Source organism: Lampetra fluviatilis, chromosome 52, assembly GCF_964198595.1.
Source record: "Lampetra fluviatilis chromosome 52, kcLamFluv1.1, whole genome shotgun sequence".
NCBI lineage: Eukaryota > Metazoa > Chordata > Hyperoartia > Petromyzontiformes > Petromyzontidae > Lampetra > Lampetra fluviatilis.
In genome coordinates, this window is record NC_136326.1 from 503,134 (window position 1) to 523,039 (window position 19,906).

Here is a 19,906-nt window from a genome sequence, read left to right on the forward strand (position 1 = left end):
GGGTGTCACGTGACTGCATCACGTGGGTGGTGAGCGGGGTCACGTGACTGTATCTCGTGGGTGGTGAGGGGGGGGGGGTCACGTGCCTGTATCTCGTCGGTGGTGTGCACGATGAACATGTCCTGCAAGTCCTCCATGGCGCCCTCCATCCAGTTGTTGAAGGGGGCAGCGCGCTTGGCAAACTCCAGGTGCAGCTGGTCAATGGTCTCCAGCAGCTTCTCACGCTTCTACGCATCGCAGCCGGAATCAGAATCGGGTTGATTTAGACTGGGAATCAGGATGTTGATTTAGTCGTGAAGCTGAGTTTTTTGTCACTTGGATGTCCGTCCAAGTATAGGAATGCTAAGCAGCACCAGGTACTCAATTGAGGCTGAGTCGACCTAGGGCAGGCCCAGGACCGGTTCAGATAATCGTCATTGGTGTTGGCCGTGAGCGGGAATCAAACTCAGGTCGCCAACTTCATAGCGCAGCGCGCTAACCGCTACACTACCGCTCCCCAAGGTGTACACACACACACGTGTACACACACACACGTGTACACACACACACGTGTACACACACACACACGTGTACACACACACAGGTGTACACACACACACACGTGTACACACACACACACACGTGTACACACACACGTGTACACACACACGTGTACACACACACACACGTGTACACACACACACGTGTACACACACACAGGTGTACACACACACACACACGTGTACACACAGGTGTACACACACACACACGCGTGTACACACACACAGGTGTACACACACACACACACGTGTACACACACACAGGTGTACACACACACACACACGCGTGTGCATGGGCTGTACCTCCAGGGCTTCTCTGCGCGTCTGCGTGAGCGCGCCGAGCCGGTCCCACTGCTCGCAGATCGCCTGGCAGCGCCCGTTCACACTCTCCACGTCGTGGTAGTCCAGCTCGCTGCGGGCAGCACACGGCACGGGCGGGGCGGGGTGGGGTGGGGTGTGTGGGGTGGGTGGGGGTGAGATTGGGGTGGGGGTGAGACAGGATGGCAAGGTGTCAGTGCAGTGGTGTCACGCGTGCCTCACAGCAAGCAGCGGCTGGGTTCGATTCCTGGCTCGAGTGTCTTTCTGTGGGTAATTTGTATGTTCTGCCGATAGGTTCCGTACAGGTTTGCCATGACTAAAAGCACGTACAATGTAATTGGTCTTGGCCAAACATCCCAATACTTAAAAATAACCGATAAATGACTCAATTGGCAATACACGTAAAGCAACATCGCGCCCTGCTGGGCAGAGTAGGCAGGACTCTCTTGGAGAGAGTCTCGAGGCTGAGCGAGGCTGCCTGGGCAGACCAACGTAACAACGACACGGTCACAATGAAGCGTCGTACTTGAGCTCCTGTGCGATGGCGGCGATCTGCTCGACGCGGTCCTGGTGGGCGGCCAGGTCGCTCTCAAAGGCCTCGTGCTTGCGGAGCAGCGCCTTGAGCTCGGTCAGCGAGGCGACGCCCGGCACCACCTCCTCCTGCAGGGACTCCTCCTTGCCTGGCGCACACACACGCACGCACACACGCACGCACGCACACGCACGCACGCAGACGTACGCACACATGCACACGCACGCACACGCACACACGCACAACAATGACAAAGATCTAATTCATATTTACAGAGAGTGCATTCACTCAAGACGCTTGAGATGGTTGACAAAGCGGCGACGGGATAGAATGACTTTGACGGCAGGGGCATAGCAAGGATTGAGGAGTGAGTGGCCGCTACCGAGGGAGGGGTACACGAGGGCATCACCGACGGGGTAGGGGAGGGACGGGGAGGAGTGGAAGGGCGAGGGGAGGGAGGAACAGAATAGGTGATGGAGAAGAGGTGGTGAGGCTTTAAGAGAGGAATTAAAGGAGGTTAAGGAGGGGGACTGCTTCATGTATAGGGGCAGTGCTGAGTCTATGGTGCAGTGCTGAGTGAATGGGCAGTGCTGAGTCTACGGGCAGTGCTGAGTCTATGGGCAGTGCTGAGTCTATGGGCAGTGCTGAGTCTGTGGGTAGTGTTAGTCTATGGGCAGTGCTGAGTCTATGGGTAGTGTTAGTCTATAGGTAGTGTTAGTCTATGGGCAGTGTTGAGTCTATGGGCAATGTGAGTCTATGGGCAATGTGAGTCTATGGGCAATGTGAGTCTATGGGCAATGTGAGTCTATAGGTAGTGTTAGTCTATGGGCAGTGTTGAGTCTATGGGCAGTGTTGAGTCTATGGGCAATGTGAGTCTATGGGCAATGTGAGTCTATGGGCAGTGTTGAGTCTATGGGCAGTGTTGAGTCTATGGGCAATGTGAGTATATGGGCAGTGTTGAGTCTATGGGCAATGTGAGTCTATGGGCAGTGCTGAGTCTATGGTGCAGTGCTGAGTCTATGGGCAGTGCTGAGTCTATGGGAGGTGCTGAGTCTATGGGCAGTGCTGAGTCTATGGGCAATGTGAGTCTATGGGGAGTGCTGAGTCTATGGGCAGTGCTGAGTCTATGGGAGGTGCTGAGTCTATGACAGTGCTGAGTCTATGGGCAGTGCTGAATCTATGAGCAGTGCTGAGTCTGTGGGCAGTGCTGAGTCTATGGGCAGTGCTGAGTCTATGGGCAATGTGAGTCTATGGGCAGTGCTGAGTCTATGGGCAGTGTTGAGTCTATGGGCAATGTGAGTCTATGGTGCAGTGCTGAGTCTATGGGCAGTGCTGAGTCTATGGGCAATGTGAGTCTATGGTGCAGTGCTGAGTCTATGGGCAGTGCTGAGTCTATGGGAGGTGCTGAGTCTATGACACTGCTGAGTCTATGGGCAGTGCTGAGTCTATGGGCAGTGTTGAGTCTATGGGCAATGTGAGTCTATGGTGCAGTGCTGAGTCTATGGGCAGTGCTGAGTCTATGGGCAATGTGAGTCTATGGTGCAGTGCTGAGTCTATGGGCAGTGCTGAGTCTATGGTGCAGTGCTGAGTCTATGGTGCAGTGCTGAGTCTATGGGAGGTGCTGAGAAGAGAGAGAGACCTGAGCCCCACGCCTCGTGGATGTCACACTTCTGTCGGAACTTCTCGGCAAGGTGGTCGAGCCGCTCGAGGCGGCGGATCTCGTTGAGAAGCCACTCCTCGTAGCCCTTCTCGGCCTGCTCCAGGCGCGACCACGCGTTGGCGATGTCCTGCACGCCGCACGGACACGCGGATCGTCGCTCGCTCTCCTTCCCGCGCACCTCCCTTTAGCCGTGGCTGGCTACGTACGGTGCGAAAGAAGTTCGACGTACGTGCGTACCCCCACCCCCCCGTGTAGATTCTGCTTCACGGACGCTCGTGGCAATCCCGAGTTAGACAAAGACAAAGATCCCCCGTGTAGCCTTCACGGCACACGAGGGGGGGTGGGTGGCCGCCTTTGTCTCCCCAATGGTGATGTTTGCGCACGGCATCAGGTGCTCATTTGCAGCTCAGTCGACCTAGAGGAGGCCCGGCGACCACTTTAGATAATCATCACCGGTGTTGGCCGTGAGCAGGAATCGCCACATCGGGGCGGCACGGTGGCTAGGAGATGTTAACTCCCTCGCCTGGTACACAGGAGGTCGTGGGGTCGATCCCGACCCTGACGATGCCTGCTGCTGTACATGTGGAGTTTGAGTGTCTCTCTCTCTCTCCATGGTCGCGTGGATTTTCTCCAGGCCCTCCAGTTTTTCCCACCACATTTAGAATCAACATCACGCATTTTGTGTATTTAGCTGCTATATATTGCCACACAATGATGATGATGAGAGCGACGATGATGATGAGAGTGATGACGATGATGACGACGACGATGAGCTATCATTTGTGACAGCCAGATTGCTGCAGAGTTACTACATAGCTCAGTGGGCCTTCCCTGGTCAAATAACAATATTAAAATAAGTCACGGGTGACCGTTTTTGTAGGGCAGCTCATTAACCACCACACTCCCGTGCGTGTGTGCGTACGCGTGTGTGCGTGTGTCCGTACGCGTGTGTGCGTACGCGTGTGTGCGCGTGTGTGCATGTCCGTACGCGTGTATGCGCGCGCCCTCACCGACACCATCTTGCCCTCGGAGGGCATGAAGGCGGGACGGTTCATGAGGCGTAGCTTGGTCTGCAGCGTGTTGAAGCTGATCTCCAGGTGGCACTTCTCCTCGGAGCGCGGCGGCTTCCTCGCCCGCCGGTAGTCGCGGAAGTCCTCCAGCCTCGCCTGCATCGCCTGCATCGTGTTCTGCAGCGAGCGGTCCTCCAGACCCGGGATCGTCGCCTCGATCCACTCCAGCAGCTGCGCCGCGCACAGAGACATCGTCGTCATCGTCGTCATCGTTGTGGTCGACATCGTCAATATCGTCGTCGTTGTTGTCTTCATCGTCGTCGTCATCCTCGTCATCCTCATCACTGTCGTCATCGTCATCCTCATCGTCGTCATCGTCGTCATCATCCTCGTCGTCATCATCGTCATCATCCTCTTCGTCATCATCGTTGCCGTTATCATCGTCGTCATCCGTGATCATCGTCGTCGCGATCGTCACCAAGTTACTCCGTTGGGATTCCGCGCAGCAGCAGCAGCAGCAGGAGCAGCAGCAGGAGCAGTAGTAGCAGCAGCGGCGGCGGCGGTCGTCGCAATCACCGAGCAAGCAGCGCCCATTCGCAGGCCGGTGTCGAGTCGCACGCAGGGGCAGCTGCCGCTAGGGGGAGCCCTTCTGACGCTTGAGGTCGCTATTATTATAACAAGTTCATGATTGTTGCGCTTGTTGTTACTTACCCTGTTTGCACAGCAGGGGGCAATGATATCCCACGAGACACTTTTCTAACCGATTCATTCGCGGTGGAAGCGTTTCAAATTCGCGCCGCGACGCCGGCGCACATGGCAGGGCCCCCAACGACTCTCCCTCGAACGCCGCCGCGGGGTCCAGCGAGGCGGGCGGCGGGCAGGAACAGCGCCGCATCGCCACGGCCAACACGCCACATCGCCACGGCCAACACGCCGCACCGCCACGGCCAACACGCCGCTGACTGGGGCGGCCGCTGTGATTCGAGCCGCCAACCTCTGCGCGCCGCTGAGATTTGATGCAAAGCGCTCCGGGTTTCAGCAAGTGCCCACCGTCAATTGAAATTTCATCCGTTATTATTTTAAATCGCAGGAGAGTAGCCACGATCTACTCTTTGTGTGGAGGATGACGGACGGCACCGCTATCGTTATCGTCACCGTCGTCAACGTCATCACCACCGTCGTCAACATCATCGTCGTCGTTTCCGCCGTTCTTATCGGTGACGAGCGGCGAGCAGGTAGAGTACAGTAACCGCTACACTACCGCTCCCCACACAGACACGCAGAGAGGGACGCACACAGACGGACTCACGTCGCTAACCGCTACACTCCCGCGACCCACACAGACACATGCAGAGACACACAGACAGACTCACGTCACTAACCACTACACTCCCGCGACCCACACCGACACGCAGAGACACACAGACAGACTCACGTCGCTAACCACTACACTACCGCTCCCCACACAGACACACAGAGACACACAGACGGACTCACGTCGCTAACCACTACACTACCGCTCCCCACACAGACATGCAGAGACACACAGACGGACTCACGTCGCTGGCGAGCTTCTCGTAGTCCTCCATGAGGTTCTCATTCTCCTGGTTCACCGCCAGCACCTTGCAGATCCGGTTGGCCGCCGTCTCCGCCTGTCACATGACACGTCTCAGCCAATGGGAAGGGTGCATGGGGGGGGCAGCTAGGCCTAGCCGAGCTCAGGCCAAGCCAGTGTAGAGGCCTCACTTCATTAGAAATCTCGTGCCATGCTGACAATCGCATGCCATTCGATACAAGCCGAGATGCCGAGTGTATACTTTCCAATTACCGAGTGGTAATTTGTCATGGTATAATGGCAGGGAAGGGCTGATAAGGTACAATACAACTCGGGTGTATCATGGGATAAATAATCTTAAGTCAACAGTCTGCTCTCCTGTAACGCTGCGTGTTTCCATAACGCTAATTGAGTACATCGCAATGAATGTGTGAGGGAACACTTTTGTTTTACAACGCAGATGCGAATTGTTTGTGATGTGATCGAGTGAACGGAACTACGTCGCAGCGCGAGTAGGAATCAGCGGTCGTACGGCTGCCTCAGCGTAGCATCGCACGAGGCAGTGGGATGCTGCTGGATGCTTCTAGATGCTTCTACATGCTACCCACGCGCCTCGGTGTTTGTTCGGCCTGCGTACGCATCTCACGTGTTATCGCGGACTGCGCTTTACCCCCTATATTATATATGATTGATTATGATGTGATTTTCCCCTAATGCGGTGTTCTTCAGGAACGCAACTACCGCCGCGTTATAGGGGGACAGACTTTGCCGAGCGGTGCGTTGTGATTATTGACACAAGCGACGACATCTGTGAACAAGAGCTTTATAGCTCATCGGATTCCTCCAGTGCACCTGGGCAGGCGGCACCGCTCGGAAGGGCCCGGCAGATGAACTATGTCTGGAGGTTTCCCCACAATAGCTCCCCCTCTCTCTCTCTCTCCCTCTCTCTCTATCCCAGTACTAGGGGGGAGCAGTCCATCGTACTTTGCTTGTCAATTATCCAATATCCGTGTCACTCAATCCATGACTATCATCAACAATCATCATCACTGTCAGCGGTCTCGCCCTCATCAGAATTGCCACTGCGTCCCAGTCGTGGCAAGCGGTGCGTCTGAGGCGAAGCCGAAAACATTCGTCGCGTCTCTCCTGCTCCTCGTTCCTTCGCCTCGTTTACTCCGCGACGTCTCTGCAGATTCTTTTTGTGCCCAAAAACTTTTACTCGTCACTGTCGTCATCAATACTATCGTCATCACTGCTCTCATCATCGTCATCACTCTCATCATCATCATCGTCGTCATCACTCTCATCATCGTCATCACTCTCATCATCGTTATCACTCTCATCATCATCGCCGCTATCACCACCACAGCCCAGAATCTGGTGTCTCGTTCAGGTCGTGAGGAACCCCCCGTCCCAACCCCCCTCCCTACACCCCCCCTCCCTACACCCCCCCTCCCAGCCCCGCTCGGATGTTGCTGCGGCGTTGCCACGGCGACGGTTACCTTCTGCGCCCCCGAGAAGGCGTGGTAGTAGCACGAGACGTAGGTCATGATGGCCTTCTCGTCCGGCTTTACCGTGCCCACTATGTCTGCTCCCCCACGCCGCCACGGAGCGCGGGAACACGGGGGGCAGCAGAAGACACGAGGAGGTGTGGGGGGGGGGGGTGAGGAGGTGTGGGGGGGGGTGAGGAGGTGGGGGGGGTGAGGAGGTGGGGGGGGGGGTGCAAGGACGTGGCGTGCGGAGGGGGGGGCGAAGGGAGGAGGGGCGGTCGCACATGTCAGCCGCATTCACGGAGTTTCTACGACGCTCAGGCGACCGTCGGAAGCTTCTTGCACAAGAGAGGGGGGGGGGCGGGGGGGGGGTCATCGTCGTGCGAGTTAGGGGCGGGGGACGGGCGGTGCTGCCGGAGAGATATCTCGGTGGTCCGGCCGACCGAGCGCTGTTAAGAGAGAGGGGGGGGGTGGTGGGCCGCCGCCGTGCGCAGGGAGACGTGCGAGTTAGGGCGAGGCGCCGCCGGGGCGTGCGTGCGACTGTCCGTCGGTCGGCGCGGGGTTCGCCCATCGGTCGCCCCGTCCGCTCAAGCGACCGTCGCGCGGCACGGCTCGTTGGCAGCGCGCGCGGTGCAAATAAGAAGGTCACGACGAGGTCGCGACGAGGTCGCGACGAGGTCGCGACGAACCGTCCGGGGCGGGCCTCTGGGGCCCCCGTGTACCTTGAGGGCGCCCGAGAATGCGTGGTAGAAGCAGGAGACGTAGGTCATGATGGCCTTCTCGTCCGGGCGGGCCGTGTTTACGATGTCTACGCTCGGCCGAAGCAACAGCGTCGCGTTAGCTCGGGCAAAGGCGCAGCTCCCGCAAGTGCCCGCTCGCGCCACCGCCGGCGGAACGGTCTCCGCTCCAGAGAGCACTTTCGAAGAGAATGGTTGGCCTGCTCTTCCACGCTGGCCAGCGCGTCTTTCAGAGAGGCGAGAGTACCCACACTTCTCCCCACTGGGCGCCGCTAACCCGACGATTGACCGTGGTTGGATCCATTTAAACCGCCGATCCTTGCCTCTTAAAACCCTTTCCCGTTCCGATGACGTGAGCGTACGTCATCGGAACGGGATTGGAAGAAACACTTAAATAAATAAATGCCATTGCTCCCGAGGCTCCCACAAGGCCATGCGGGAGGGCGTGGGGCACAGTTTGGCGCCAGCCATCACAGAGTGCGGTGGTCGTGTCGCTACGGTTCTCTGCGGTGAGTAAAGACGTCTTTAAAAACCGCGGCGCTACGACGCCTCTCTAAATACAATTAACGCTGAACCCGCTCGCACGTTCTGAGATTCGGCGGCGAACGGGACACCACCACCCTGCAACTTGCAGATGTCTCGGAACGGGGAAGGGTTCACATCTGGGCAGTTCACCAGCATCGGTTTGAGTAAAGCCTCATGAGAGGCGCACGTAAAATAGCACTCAACTTCCTTGTTTATTTCGCTACAAGGGAAGAGACGTTTTTTTATGATTGTTGCGTTTCGTGTTTTAACTTAGAGCGGTCTCCCATTGCCGCCGCCCCCCCTCCCCTCTCTCTCACGGCGACGAAGATGACGGTGGCAACAACGGACGGACGAGCGAGCGATCGAGCGAGAATCGTGCCGAGCTCAGCGCTCGAGCGACACACGAATACCCACACGCAGATGAACAAATTACACATGCACACATCACGGCGCGCACACACACACACACACGTACACAATTCTATCAATAAGTGCACACAAACGCACGCGCCTTTGTCAATCCACCGCTAGATGAGTGATCATGATTCGTGCACGGGCAGGGGGTGTAGTCGCGCAGTAGTTAGCGCTCTGCAACCCGGCGGCCCAAGTTTGCGGCGAAAGCGCCCTGGTGGTCTTGTCAGACCTCCGAAAGCTAAGCAGGTGTTGAGCCTGGAGAGCGCTTTGGATGGGCGACCGCCAGGCACGCCAGCTGGCCATTTAGGTCTCTCCCCCTTCACCAAACCCGCACTGGCCCAGCGTGGTGAAGCATGGCCATGCCTCTGAGGTCCATGCCTCTGAGAGGCCGTCATCCAGCAGTGGATTGATACACAGGGCTGCAATGATAATGATAATAATTATTATTTTTAGCGACTGATAATTGGGTCGAGCCACGTGACGACCCGAGACGGGATCTGTGTCGTCCAGACCCTCCACCACCCGGCCCAGCAGGGCTCCTGACGACGCAGGAGCGGACGGATTGCTCCGTGGGCCGACCCGAAATTCAATTGAGAACGGTAATAACATTGCCTGCGAAAGCCTACGCGTTAGGCCGTGATTATCAACATTACTATTATTATTGTTGTGATGTGCGCGTATTAATGTGGGCGTTATGGAGCCAACGGCTGCAGACACAAAAGAAGGGAATCGCGATTCTCCGCCGATGCACCGGGCGGGTTGAGACCACCTTGCACCCTTGGGGGAAGGGAAACAAATGTCACGAGTGATCAACACGGAGTTGCCCAAACAACGTCGAGCGGCAAACCTCCTCCTGCGAAGGAGCCTAGAGACTCGGCGACGCCTCCCTGTGTAAACAAACGACGACGTTGTTATTGTTGTTATCGTTGTTGTTGATATTGTTATCGTTGTGCTTATTGTTGTTGTTACTGTTGTTATTGTTGTTGTTGTCATTGTTGTTGCTGTTATTATTATTGTCGGATAGCAGAAGCAGGCACGAGCGCGTGAAGGCTGCAGCGGTGCACAGGGCACCGAGGGGAGAGAGAAGCGACGCTCGCAAGAGACCCCCCCAGACCCCAACTCCTCCTCGTCCCGCCGCCCCTCCTCCTCGTTGGTGCTGCCGGGAGAACGGTCACGCACCGAGTGGGGAGCGAGCGCACCGAGTGGGGAGCGAGCGCACCGAGTGGGGAGCGAGCGCTCCGAGTGGGGAGCGGCAGAACGGACGCGTGGCTCCCGTCGGCGTCGCACCCGGCTCTTGGTCAGACGGCCACAGGTGAGACGACAGGTGAGAGGTGTGAGGCAGGAGAGAGGTGTGAGAGGTGTGAGAGAGGGGTGAGAGGTGGGAGTCAGGTGAGAGGTGTGAGAGAGGGGTGAGAGGTGGGAGTCAGGTGAGAGGTGAGAGAGGGGTGAGAGGTGGGAGTCAGGTGAGAGGTGTGAGAGGTGTGAGAGAGGGGTGAGAGGTGTGAGAGAGGTGAGAGGTGTGAGAGAGGTGAGAGAGGTGATAGAGGTGAGAGGTGAGAGAGAGGTGTGAGGCAGATGAGAGGTGAGAGAGAGGTGTGAGGCAGGTGTGAGTCAGGTGACAGAGGCTGTGGTGCCGTACCCTCAGCGTCCAGCATCTTGGGAATGTCCAGGTACTTGTCGGCGACCTCAAACGCCGTGTTCAGGTTCGTCATGGGGTCATCCTGCGAGGGGGATGGGAGGGGGATGGGAGGGTAAAGACGGGAGGGTAAAATCATCGTCATTCTCTCTCGGACCGCCACCATCTCTCTCTCTCTGTCCCTCGGGTTCCGACCAGTCCGCTTTGGGGTCCGTGTTCTGTGAGTGCGGCAGGAAGTGATGGGTGCCGCGGTGAGGCAGCAGCGGTGTCGCTGTGCTCAACTCCACCGCAGGATCCTGCAGCACCACGCTGCTCACGGACGGCCCAGCGCCCAGTGAGGAATTCGTCCGGGTTGGGTCGGCCGTGCGTCGCCGGCACCACCACCACCACCGCCCCCACTACCACCACCACCACCACCACCCCCACCACCGCCCCCACTACCACCGCCACCCCCACCACCACCACTACCAACACCACCCCCACCACCACCGCCCCCACTACCACCGCCACCACGACCACCCCCACCACCGCCCCCACTACCACCACCACCCCCACCACCACCACTACCAACACCACCCCCACCACCACCGCCCCCACTACCACCACCACCACCCCCACCACCACCGCCCCCACTACCACCCCCACCGCCACCCCCACCACCACCACTACCAACACCACCCCTTGTTTGTTTTGTTTAGTGGGGGGGGAATTAACGAGTGGGTGGTGGGTGGGGGGGGCGCCCGTGTAGGTGGTGCGACCCCGCAGGTGAGGTGGGGGGGGGGGGGGCGGCTGGCGTGGTGACGCACGCCACGCGGAACGTGCCGGTGGGGGGGGCAGGAAATCACCCGCAGGTGCGTGCGGTGCCCACACGGCGCGACCCCCGACCCCACAGACCCGAGTTCGACTCCCGGTCAGTGGCAGTTGGAGGCTGTCGCCCTCCAGCAACACAGCGGAGGGCTGAGCGGCGACGCTCACATCAACGAGCGGAGCGCCGGGCGGATAAAACACAGGAAGTTGGCACACTAGGGGGCATAGGTGGTGCATCGGCCACTCATCTCAGTCAGTCGACAAATGAACCCATGGCACCTGGGTCTGTCCCGTGACCTCCTGACACAGCAGCGAGCCTATCACACTTCATGTGATGGCATCAAAGTGCACCTGGCCTGGCACAAGCGCTTAGTGGTGACGTCACCACCACTTAGTGGCGAATGCCAACTGCTGCTGCTGCTGGTGTGTGGGTGTCCATGTGGGAGCGGTGACAGTGGCTTGAGCACTGCACTACAAACCCTGCGACCTAAGTTTGATTCCTACTCACGGCCAAAATCGGTGACGAATATCTGGTTTGGGACCTCCCCTAGGTCGACTAAGCCTTAAATAAGTACATGACGTGATGTGTGAATGTCAGCGCTAGGGAGACAAAGGCGGCCGGGGGTGGTGCTGGCCACCAACCCCCACGTGTGCCGCGCCGGCCTTCATAGGTGCTCGCTTACAGCACTTGCCCCTACAGTCTGTGAAGGCTACACGGGGGATCTTTGTATTTTGTGTGTCGATGTGGGGAGCGGTAGTGTAGTGGTTAAAGTGCTGTGAAGCTGGTGATGATGATGTTAGTAACAACATCGTCACCACCACCATAATTAAACGTTACGATGACTGTCAAAATGATTTACCGTGGCATTATAATACAATCTGATCATTTTAAACCCGCATGTGTATTAGTGAGGAAGTGCTCACAGAGTCTCAAGACTGCTTTGAAGGAGGGTCCTAGGGGGGAGCTCAGCAGAGCGCTGCAACCGAGGGGACACCCCCCCTCCCCGCGCTGCGCACTTCCTTGGAGGTTTACGAAATCTCCGCACGATCCACCAACCCCCCCCCACTCCCCCCCCCCCCGTCTCAAGGTCGTTACGCGTCGCGTTGAGACAGGCGAGTTGGTCGCGACCAAAAGTGACATTTTAAATGTTATTTAATGTTATCCTAAAACCACGCACGTCTTTAGAGGAATTACAGTCGTTACTAAAGTTTCGGAGGAACTTGGACCGGTGGAGGGGGGGGTGAAAAACATGTTGGTGATGAACGAGGAGGAGGAAGAGAGGAAGTTGCTACCTCCGCTTGCACGCAGCTTGCACCGTCACCCGCAGCCACACGGCCTCTTGGCACACCGCTCACCACGTCACTCACCACACCACTCACCACGTCACTCACCACGTCACCACATCACTCACCACACCGCTCACCACGTCACTCACCACATCACTCACCACACTGCTCACCACGTCACTCACCACATCACTCACCACACCACTCACCACGTCACTCACCACACCGCTCACCACGTCACTCACCACATCACTCACCACACCACTCACCACATCACTCACCACACCACTCACCACCTCACTCACCACACCACAACACTCACCACGTCACTCACCACGTCACTCACCACCATCACTCACCACCATCACTCACCACCATCACTCACCACACCGCTCACCACACCGCTCACCACACCACTCACCACCTCACTCACCACACCACATCACTCACCACGTCACTCACCACGTCGCTCACCACATCACTCACCACCATCACTCACCACCATCACTCACCACACCGCTCACCACACCGCTCACCACACCACTCACCACCTCACTCACCACCTCACTCACCACATCACTCACCACGTCACTCACCACGTCACTCACCACGTCGCTCACCACACCGCTCACCACACCGCTCACCACGTCACTCACCACATCACTCACCACACCACTCACCACCTCACTCACCACACCACTCACCACGTCACTCACCACGTCGCTCACCACGTCGCTCACCACACCGCTCACCACACCGCTCACCACACCACTCACCACACCACTCACCACACCGCTCACCACACCGCTCACCACATCACTCACCACACCACTCACCACACCACTCACCACTCACCACACCGCTCACCACATCACTCACCACATTGTCATCCCCTGCAAGCCTCGCCCAACTTTGGTTCTCTATGTGAGTCTGTGTGTCTCTATGCGAGTCTGTGGGTCTCTATGCGAGTCTGTGGGTCTCTATGTGAGTCTGTGGGTCTCTATGCGAGTCTGTGGGTCTCTATGTGAGTCTATGGGTCTCTATGTGAGTCTATGGGTCTCTATGTGAGTCTGTGGGTCTCTACGTGAGTCTGTGGGTCTCTACGCGAGTCTGTGGGTCTGTGAGTCTGTCGGTCTCTTTGTGAGTCTGTGGGTCTGTGCGTGAGTCTGTGGGTCTCTATGTGATTCTGTGGGTCTCTATGTGAGTCTGTGGGTCTCTATCTGAATCTGTGGGTCTCTGTGTGAGGCTGTGGGTCTCTACGCGAGTCTGTGGGTCTCTGTGCGAGTCTGTGGGTCTGTGAGTCTGTCGGTCTCTTTGTGAGTCTGTGGGTCTGTGCATGTTTGGGTCTCTATGCGAGTCTGTGTGTGTCTATGCGAGTCTGTGGGTCTCTATGCGAGTGTGTGGGTCTCTGTGTGAGTCTGTGGGTCTGTGAGTCTGTCGGTCTCTTTGTGAGTCTGTGGGTCTGTGCATGTTTGGGTCTCTATGTGAATCTGTGGGTCTCTATGTGAGTCTATGGGTCTCTATGTGAGTCTATGGGTCTCTATGTGAGTCTGTGGGTCTCTACGTGAGTCTGTGGGTCTCTACGCGAGTCTGTGGGTCTGTGAGTCTGTCGGTCTCTTTGTGAGTCTGTGGGTCTGTGCGTGAGTCTGTGGGTCTCTATGTGATTCTGTGGGTCTCTATGTGAGTCTGTGGGTCTCTATCTGAATCTGTGGGTCTCTGTGTGAGGCTGTGGGTCTCTACGCGAGTCTGTGGGTCTCTGTGCGAGTCTGTGGGTCTGTGAGTCTGTCGGTCTCTTTGTGAGTCTGTGGGTCTGTGCATGTTTGGGTCTCTATGCGAGTCTGTGTGTGTCTATGCGAGTCTGTGGGTCTCTATGCGAGTGTGTGGGTCTCTGTGTGAGTCTGTGGGTCTGTGAGTCTGTCGGTCTCTTTGTGAGTCTGTGGGTCTGTGCATGTTTGGGTCTCTATGTGAATCTGTGGGTCTCTGTGTGAGGCTGTGGGTCTCTACGCAAGTCTGTGGGTCTGTGAGTCTATCGGTCTCTGTGTGAGTCTGTGTGTCTCTGTGTGTGTCTATGTGAGGCTGTGGGTCTCTGTGTGTGTCTGTGTGAGTCTGTGGGTCTCTGTGTGTGTCTATGAGGCTGACACCCGGGTTGGAACCCAGGCCTGCAGGGGGAGTGGCCCTGACCCCTGACCCCTGTCCCAGCACCGTGACGACCTCCCCCTAATTGATTTGAACCCATTCATGATCGCAAACCCCTCGTTAATTGAGACGTCAGGAGTGTGGGGGGGGGGTGGCGTGAGGCTGGAGTCTGAATGTGGTTGTGGGGGTCCCTAGAGTGGGGGGTTGGCAGTAGGGCGGGGGTGGGGGGAGGGGTGAGGGGTGGTGCTGTTGTTTCACAAGGCAACCATTTTCACATAATCAGGGCCCACCGGCCACTTAACCGCAATTTCCTCCCGACGAGAAAACGAGAAGAGGCGGGGAGGGGGCACGGGGACCGTGCCGACGATCAGCGGACGGAGCGGAGCCCGCAGGAGACGGGAGAGCGGGACAGGCCAGCCGGGACGAGCCGGGACGAGCCGGCACGACAAGGGGGAGCCTCTGTGTCCACGCCGCACCACCCCACGCTCGCACACCGCCCATCGGGTCGCACCGTACGACGACGCGAGCGCGGCGCCGCGGTCCCGCTCGGCGGCAGGGAACGCTCGCGCAGACAACGTCCCCCTCCCGCGGAGTCCTCGCGGGCTGGTTGGGAGGCGAGTGCTGTTAGCCGAGCACCCGTCAACTACAACTCGACATTTGTTGTTTTACCAGGCGAGGCCCCACCGAGTTCTGTAGCTCAACCAAGTGACTGAGCATCATCGCCGCGTGGAAAGTCATCGCAGCAGCCAAACGCTCGGAACGCGTCGCGATGTCGATTCTAAACGTGGAGGGAAAAACCGGAGGACCCGGAGGAAAATCCACGTGACCACGGGAAGATGCAAACACACACACAGACACACGAGCGGAGACACGCTAGCGGAGACACGAGGAGACACGCTAGCGGAGACACGAGGAGACACACGACCGCGCTACCTTTCTGAGCTTGGCGAAGTCGATGAGCTCAGGGCGATGCCGATGGATGAGGGCACAGAATGCGAGGCCGTCCTTCCAGCTGAGCGCCACGTGGACAGAGAGACAGAGACAAACACCACCATCACCACCGTCACCACCGTTACCACCACCATCACCACCACCATCACCACCACCGTCACGACCACCATCACCACCACCATCACCACCACCATCACCACCATCACCACCACCACCATCACCACCACCATCACCACCATCACCATTATCGCCACCACCGTCGCCAACATCGCCACCACTGTCACTACCGTCATCACCACCATAGACAACGTCGTGACCATCACCGTCATCACCACCACGGGCAACATTATCACCATCACCAGTGAGTGAGTGGCCGAGTGACAAGGTGAGTGAGTGGTTGGGTGAGTGAGTGGGTGAGTGGGCGTGTAATGGAGAGGGTGAGTGGGTGAGTGAGCGGGCGGGCGGGTGAGTGGGCGACGGACCTCAGGTGGAAGTTCTGCACGTTGACATTCTTGTAGGGCGCCGTCTTGCGCTGGCACCACAGCAGCAGCCCCTCCTTTGCCGACGTCTCTGCACGAACCATCACACCACCATCATCACATCGCCATCCTCATCACCATTACCACCATCAGCCTTCACCATAATCATCACCATCCTCACCATTACCACCATCAACCATCACCTCTAACCTTCATAATCATCATCAATCTTCACCATCATCGTCAACATCATTACCATCATCAATATAATCATCACAATCACAATCATAACCATCACCATTACGCTCACCATCATCATCACCAACATCACCATTACTGCCATCACCAACATCACCATCATTATCACTGTCACACCCCCATGCCCCAGTGTCTCCCCGTGTCTCCCCGTGTCTCCCCGTGTCTCCCCGTGTCTCCCCGTGTCTCCCCTCGTACCTTCAACGGAGATGTCCTGGATAGCAAATCTCAGGATGATCGTCCAGATCATCCCGAGGGTCATCTTCACGTTCCCGTCCACGATCTCTGCTCGGCACAAATGACCGGGCGGGGGGGGCGCTCAGAGTTTGTGGATCTCGCGAGGGATTCGTAGCCAGCACACTGCAAGGTCAGCCATGTCTGTTTCTGCACGTGTGTATGTACGTCGCATTATGTTGAACTTCTTTCGCACCGTACGTAGCCAACCGTGCTGATGAGAGGTGCGGGGGAAAGACAACAAACTAAAAACAAAAAGCAGCTCTACAGAAATGAATTTTCAACTCCGCAGTTGGGGTTAGGCCACGTGCAGCGGTTGTTGTTTAAATGGCAAAATTCGTGTCACTTGCCCTCCGCCACCCGACCAGATCGTCACTTCCGCTGGGACATGATCTAGAAGTGCCGGCAGGTCGACCGACAAAAGCTGCTCACGGAGGGCCGAAGACTTCATGGCAAAAAAAAAATGGACGACGACAACATTGTTGTTGTTGTTGTTTAGTTTTAAATGGGGCGGCAGGGTGGTAACGCCGCAAGTGGTGACACCCGTGACACCACTGACACACGGGGAACACACACACACACACGGTGTACACACACACACGGTGTACACACACACGGTGTACACACACACAGTGTGGGGGGGGGGGGCAGCTCGCTGAGAGCGCTCGTTGTGGCCGGCACGGGGGGGGGGGGGGGGGGCACGCGGCGCCGTAACGCGAGTGCACAAGCGCCACCTTCTGCGTGCCAGTGAGGGTTTGCCCTCCCCCCGCCCTCCGCCGTTTTGATGTTTACCTCACGAAATTAATTATCGCGCAATTATTTTCGCATTTAAAGAAAATATAAATTAATTCACGACGCAAAAATTCCCGTAATTTTTCTGGCGCAGATGTTGAACTCTGCTGACGCCCCCCTCCCCCCCCCCCTTGCCCCCCCCTTGCCCCCCCCTCGCCCCCCCCCAGCCCCCCCGTTTAGAGGCGCGCCATAATGAGTCCTCCCTGTTCTACACCCACACAGCCACCCTCTTCCTCCTTCCTCTCCTCCTCCTCCACCATCCTCCTCCCTCTCCGGCGATATTAATTCCTTTGCGCGCTTCAAAGGCCGTGGCCGGTGATGATGGATGGCCGCGGCCTCGCGCCAGAAAGGAGTTGCGTTTCGTGGAACTGCTTTGGCCTCTCTTCCACGGGGCCCCGCACAGACTCACTCGCTCGCTCGCTCACTCACGCACTCACACACTCACACACAGAATCACGCACAGATTCACTCACACACTCACTCACAGACTTGCTCACTCACTCACAGACTCACTCACACACTCACAGACTCACTCACACACAGAATCACGCACAGAATCACGCACAGAATCACGCACAGACTCGCTCGCACAGATTACCTCACACGCTCACAGACTCACTGGCTCACAAAGGTTCCTTCGGGCATCCGGTCACGTTCTTCATGGCTGGTCATCTAACCTCGATCTAGCCCCTCATCGGTGCTGCTGGCTCCATGCGACAGAAGCAGAAGGAGACGATCGCCAATCCGTTTTATCGTTACGACGACGATGGTGACAACGGCCGTGACGATGAGGGTGACGATGAGGGTGACTGTTACCCTCGGCTCCGATTGAGACGAGGCGGACGCCCTTGCTGGCGATGAAGTTGAGCGCTTTGTTGACGTTGGCGATCTTGTGAACGCGCATCTTCCCCTTCTCCGGCTTCGGCAGACGCTCGCCTGCAGACGCACAGCACGCACCACCACGGCCATGCACACACACACACAGCACGCACCGTCACGGCCATGCACACACACACAGCACGCACCACCACGGCCATGCACACACACACAGCACACACCACCACGGCCATGCACACACAGCACACACCACCACGGCCATGCACACACACAGCACGCACCACCACGGCCATGCACACACACACAGCACGCACCACCACGGCCATGCACACACACACAGCACACACCACCACGGCCATGCACACACACACACACAGCACGCACCACCACGGCCATGCACACACACACAGCACACACCACCACGGCCATGCACACACACACAGCACGCACCACCACGGCCATGCACACACACACAGCACACACCACCACGGCCATGCACACACACACACAGCACACACCACCACGGCCATGCACACACACACAGCACGCACCACCACGGCCATGCACACACACACAGCACGCACCGTCACGGTCATGCACACACACAGCACACACCACCACGGCCATGCACACACACACACAGTACGCACCGTCACAGCCATGCACACACACACAGCCATGAGGACGGTCATCGCGATGATGATCAGGACCTGACCAGTGATCCCCGTGGTGACCCCCGTGGTGACCCCCATGGTGAACCTCGCGGTGACCCCCGTGGTGACCCGTGAGGAGTGACGAGGCGGCTCACCGGAGATGACCTCCAGCAGCAGCATGAGGCGCAGGCCATCCCGGAAGTCCTCCTCGATGTTGGCGATGGCCGTGCCGGCCTTGCGGAGGTGGGAGTTGCACCACGCCGTGAACGTCTGCGGGGGGTGGGGGGGGGCAGAGACAGCGTCAGGCGACGGTCGCCCGGGCACGCTCACCTAGCCTGGCGCAAGCCCCGTGGTGGAGACGTCACCGCCGCCACTGAGTGCCTATTGGCGGCTGTGGCTGTTGTCGTTGTGTGCTACACGCGTGTGCTACACGCACCACGTGTCTGCAGACAGAGACACAGGCGGTGTCTCCGTGGTGTCTCTCGCCCGCGCGTGAACGTCACCCGGCCCCTCGCGGCCCCTCGCGGCCACGAAGCCTGGACTCACCGGGTTGTACATTTCGATGGGACGAGGAAGGCTCCTCATCGTGGTGGCGATGACGATGACGACTACAATTTACGAAAACGTCGTTGGACCTTCTCAAACCTGGAGGGCCTCCTCCAGATGTTGGAGGAGGTCCTGAAGTGTGTAGGACCTCCCTAATGTAACCGGACCTCTTCCTCCTCCAGACGTTGGAGGACCTCCTGAAGCGTGCAGGACCTCCTCAATGTTGTAGGACCTCTCCTGGACTTTGTGGAACCATCTCAAGGCGTGAGGAAATTCTCACGGTTGTAGGACCTCCTCGATGTCGCAGGCCTCCTCCGCCTCCAGAGGTCGTAGGCCTCCCTAATATTGTACGACCTCTTCCAGAGTTTGCAAAGAATCTTGTCAAGGTTGTAGGACCTCGTTCAGAAGTTGCAGGGCTTCCTTAACGGTGTAGGACCTCCTCCAGAGGCTGCAGTAGGTCAGAGTGCGACTTGCTAGATGCGAACTGGCGATACCCGAGCAGTCAATCCGTCT

General features: G+C 57.8%; 1 protein-coding gene across 3 annotated transcripts in view; it reads right to left on the reverse strand.

The window, feature by feature from the left end:
• LOC144949037 (alpha-actinin-1-like) overlaps positions 1–19,906 on the reverse strand; it is a 57,853-nt gene that overhangs the window by 9,820 nt on the left and 28,127 nt on the right. For all 3 annotated transcript variants that reach the window (XM_078878829.1, XM_078878830.1, XM_078878832.1), the window contains 13 exons: positions 19,003–19,117; positions 18,174–18,293; positions 16,530–16,616; positions 16,080–16,167; positions 15,580–15,658; positions 10,420–10,501; positions 7,117–7,202; positions 5,619–5,711; positions 4,060–4,290; positions 3,029–3,176; positions 1,384–1,537; positions 843–951; positions 87–227 (listed from right to left, as the gene is read on the reverse strand). In XM_078878829.1, the coding sequence (XP_078734955.1) occupies positions 87–227; positions 843–951; positions 1,384–1,537; positions 3,029–3,176; positions 4,060–4,290; positions 5,619–5,711; positions 7,117–7,202; positions 10,420–10,501; positions 15,580–15,658; positions 16,080–16,167; positions 16,530–16,616; positions 18,174–18,293; positions 19,003–19,117 (1,533 nt within the window). The remainder of the gene's footprint in view (positions 1–86; positions 228–842; positions 952–1,383; positions 1,538–3,028; positions 3,177–4,059; positions 4,291–5,618; positions 5,712–7,116; positions 7,203–10,419; positions 10,502–15,579; positions 15,659–16,079; positions 16,168–16,529; positions 16,617–18,173; positions 18,294–19,002; positions 19,118–19,906) is intronic.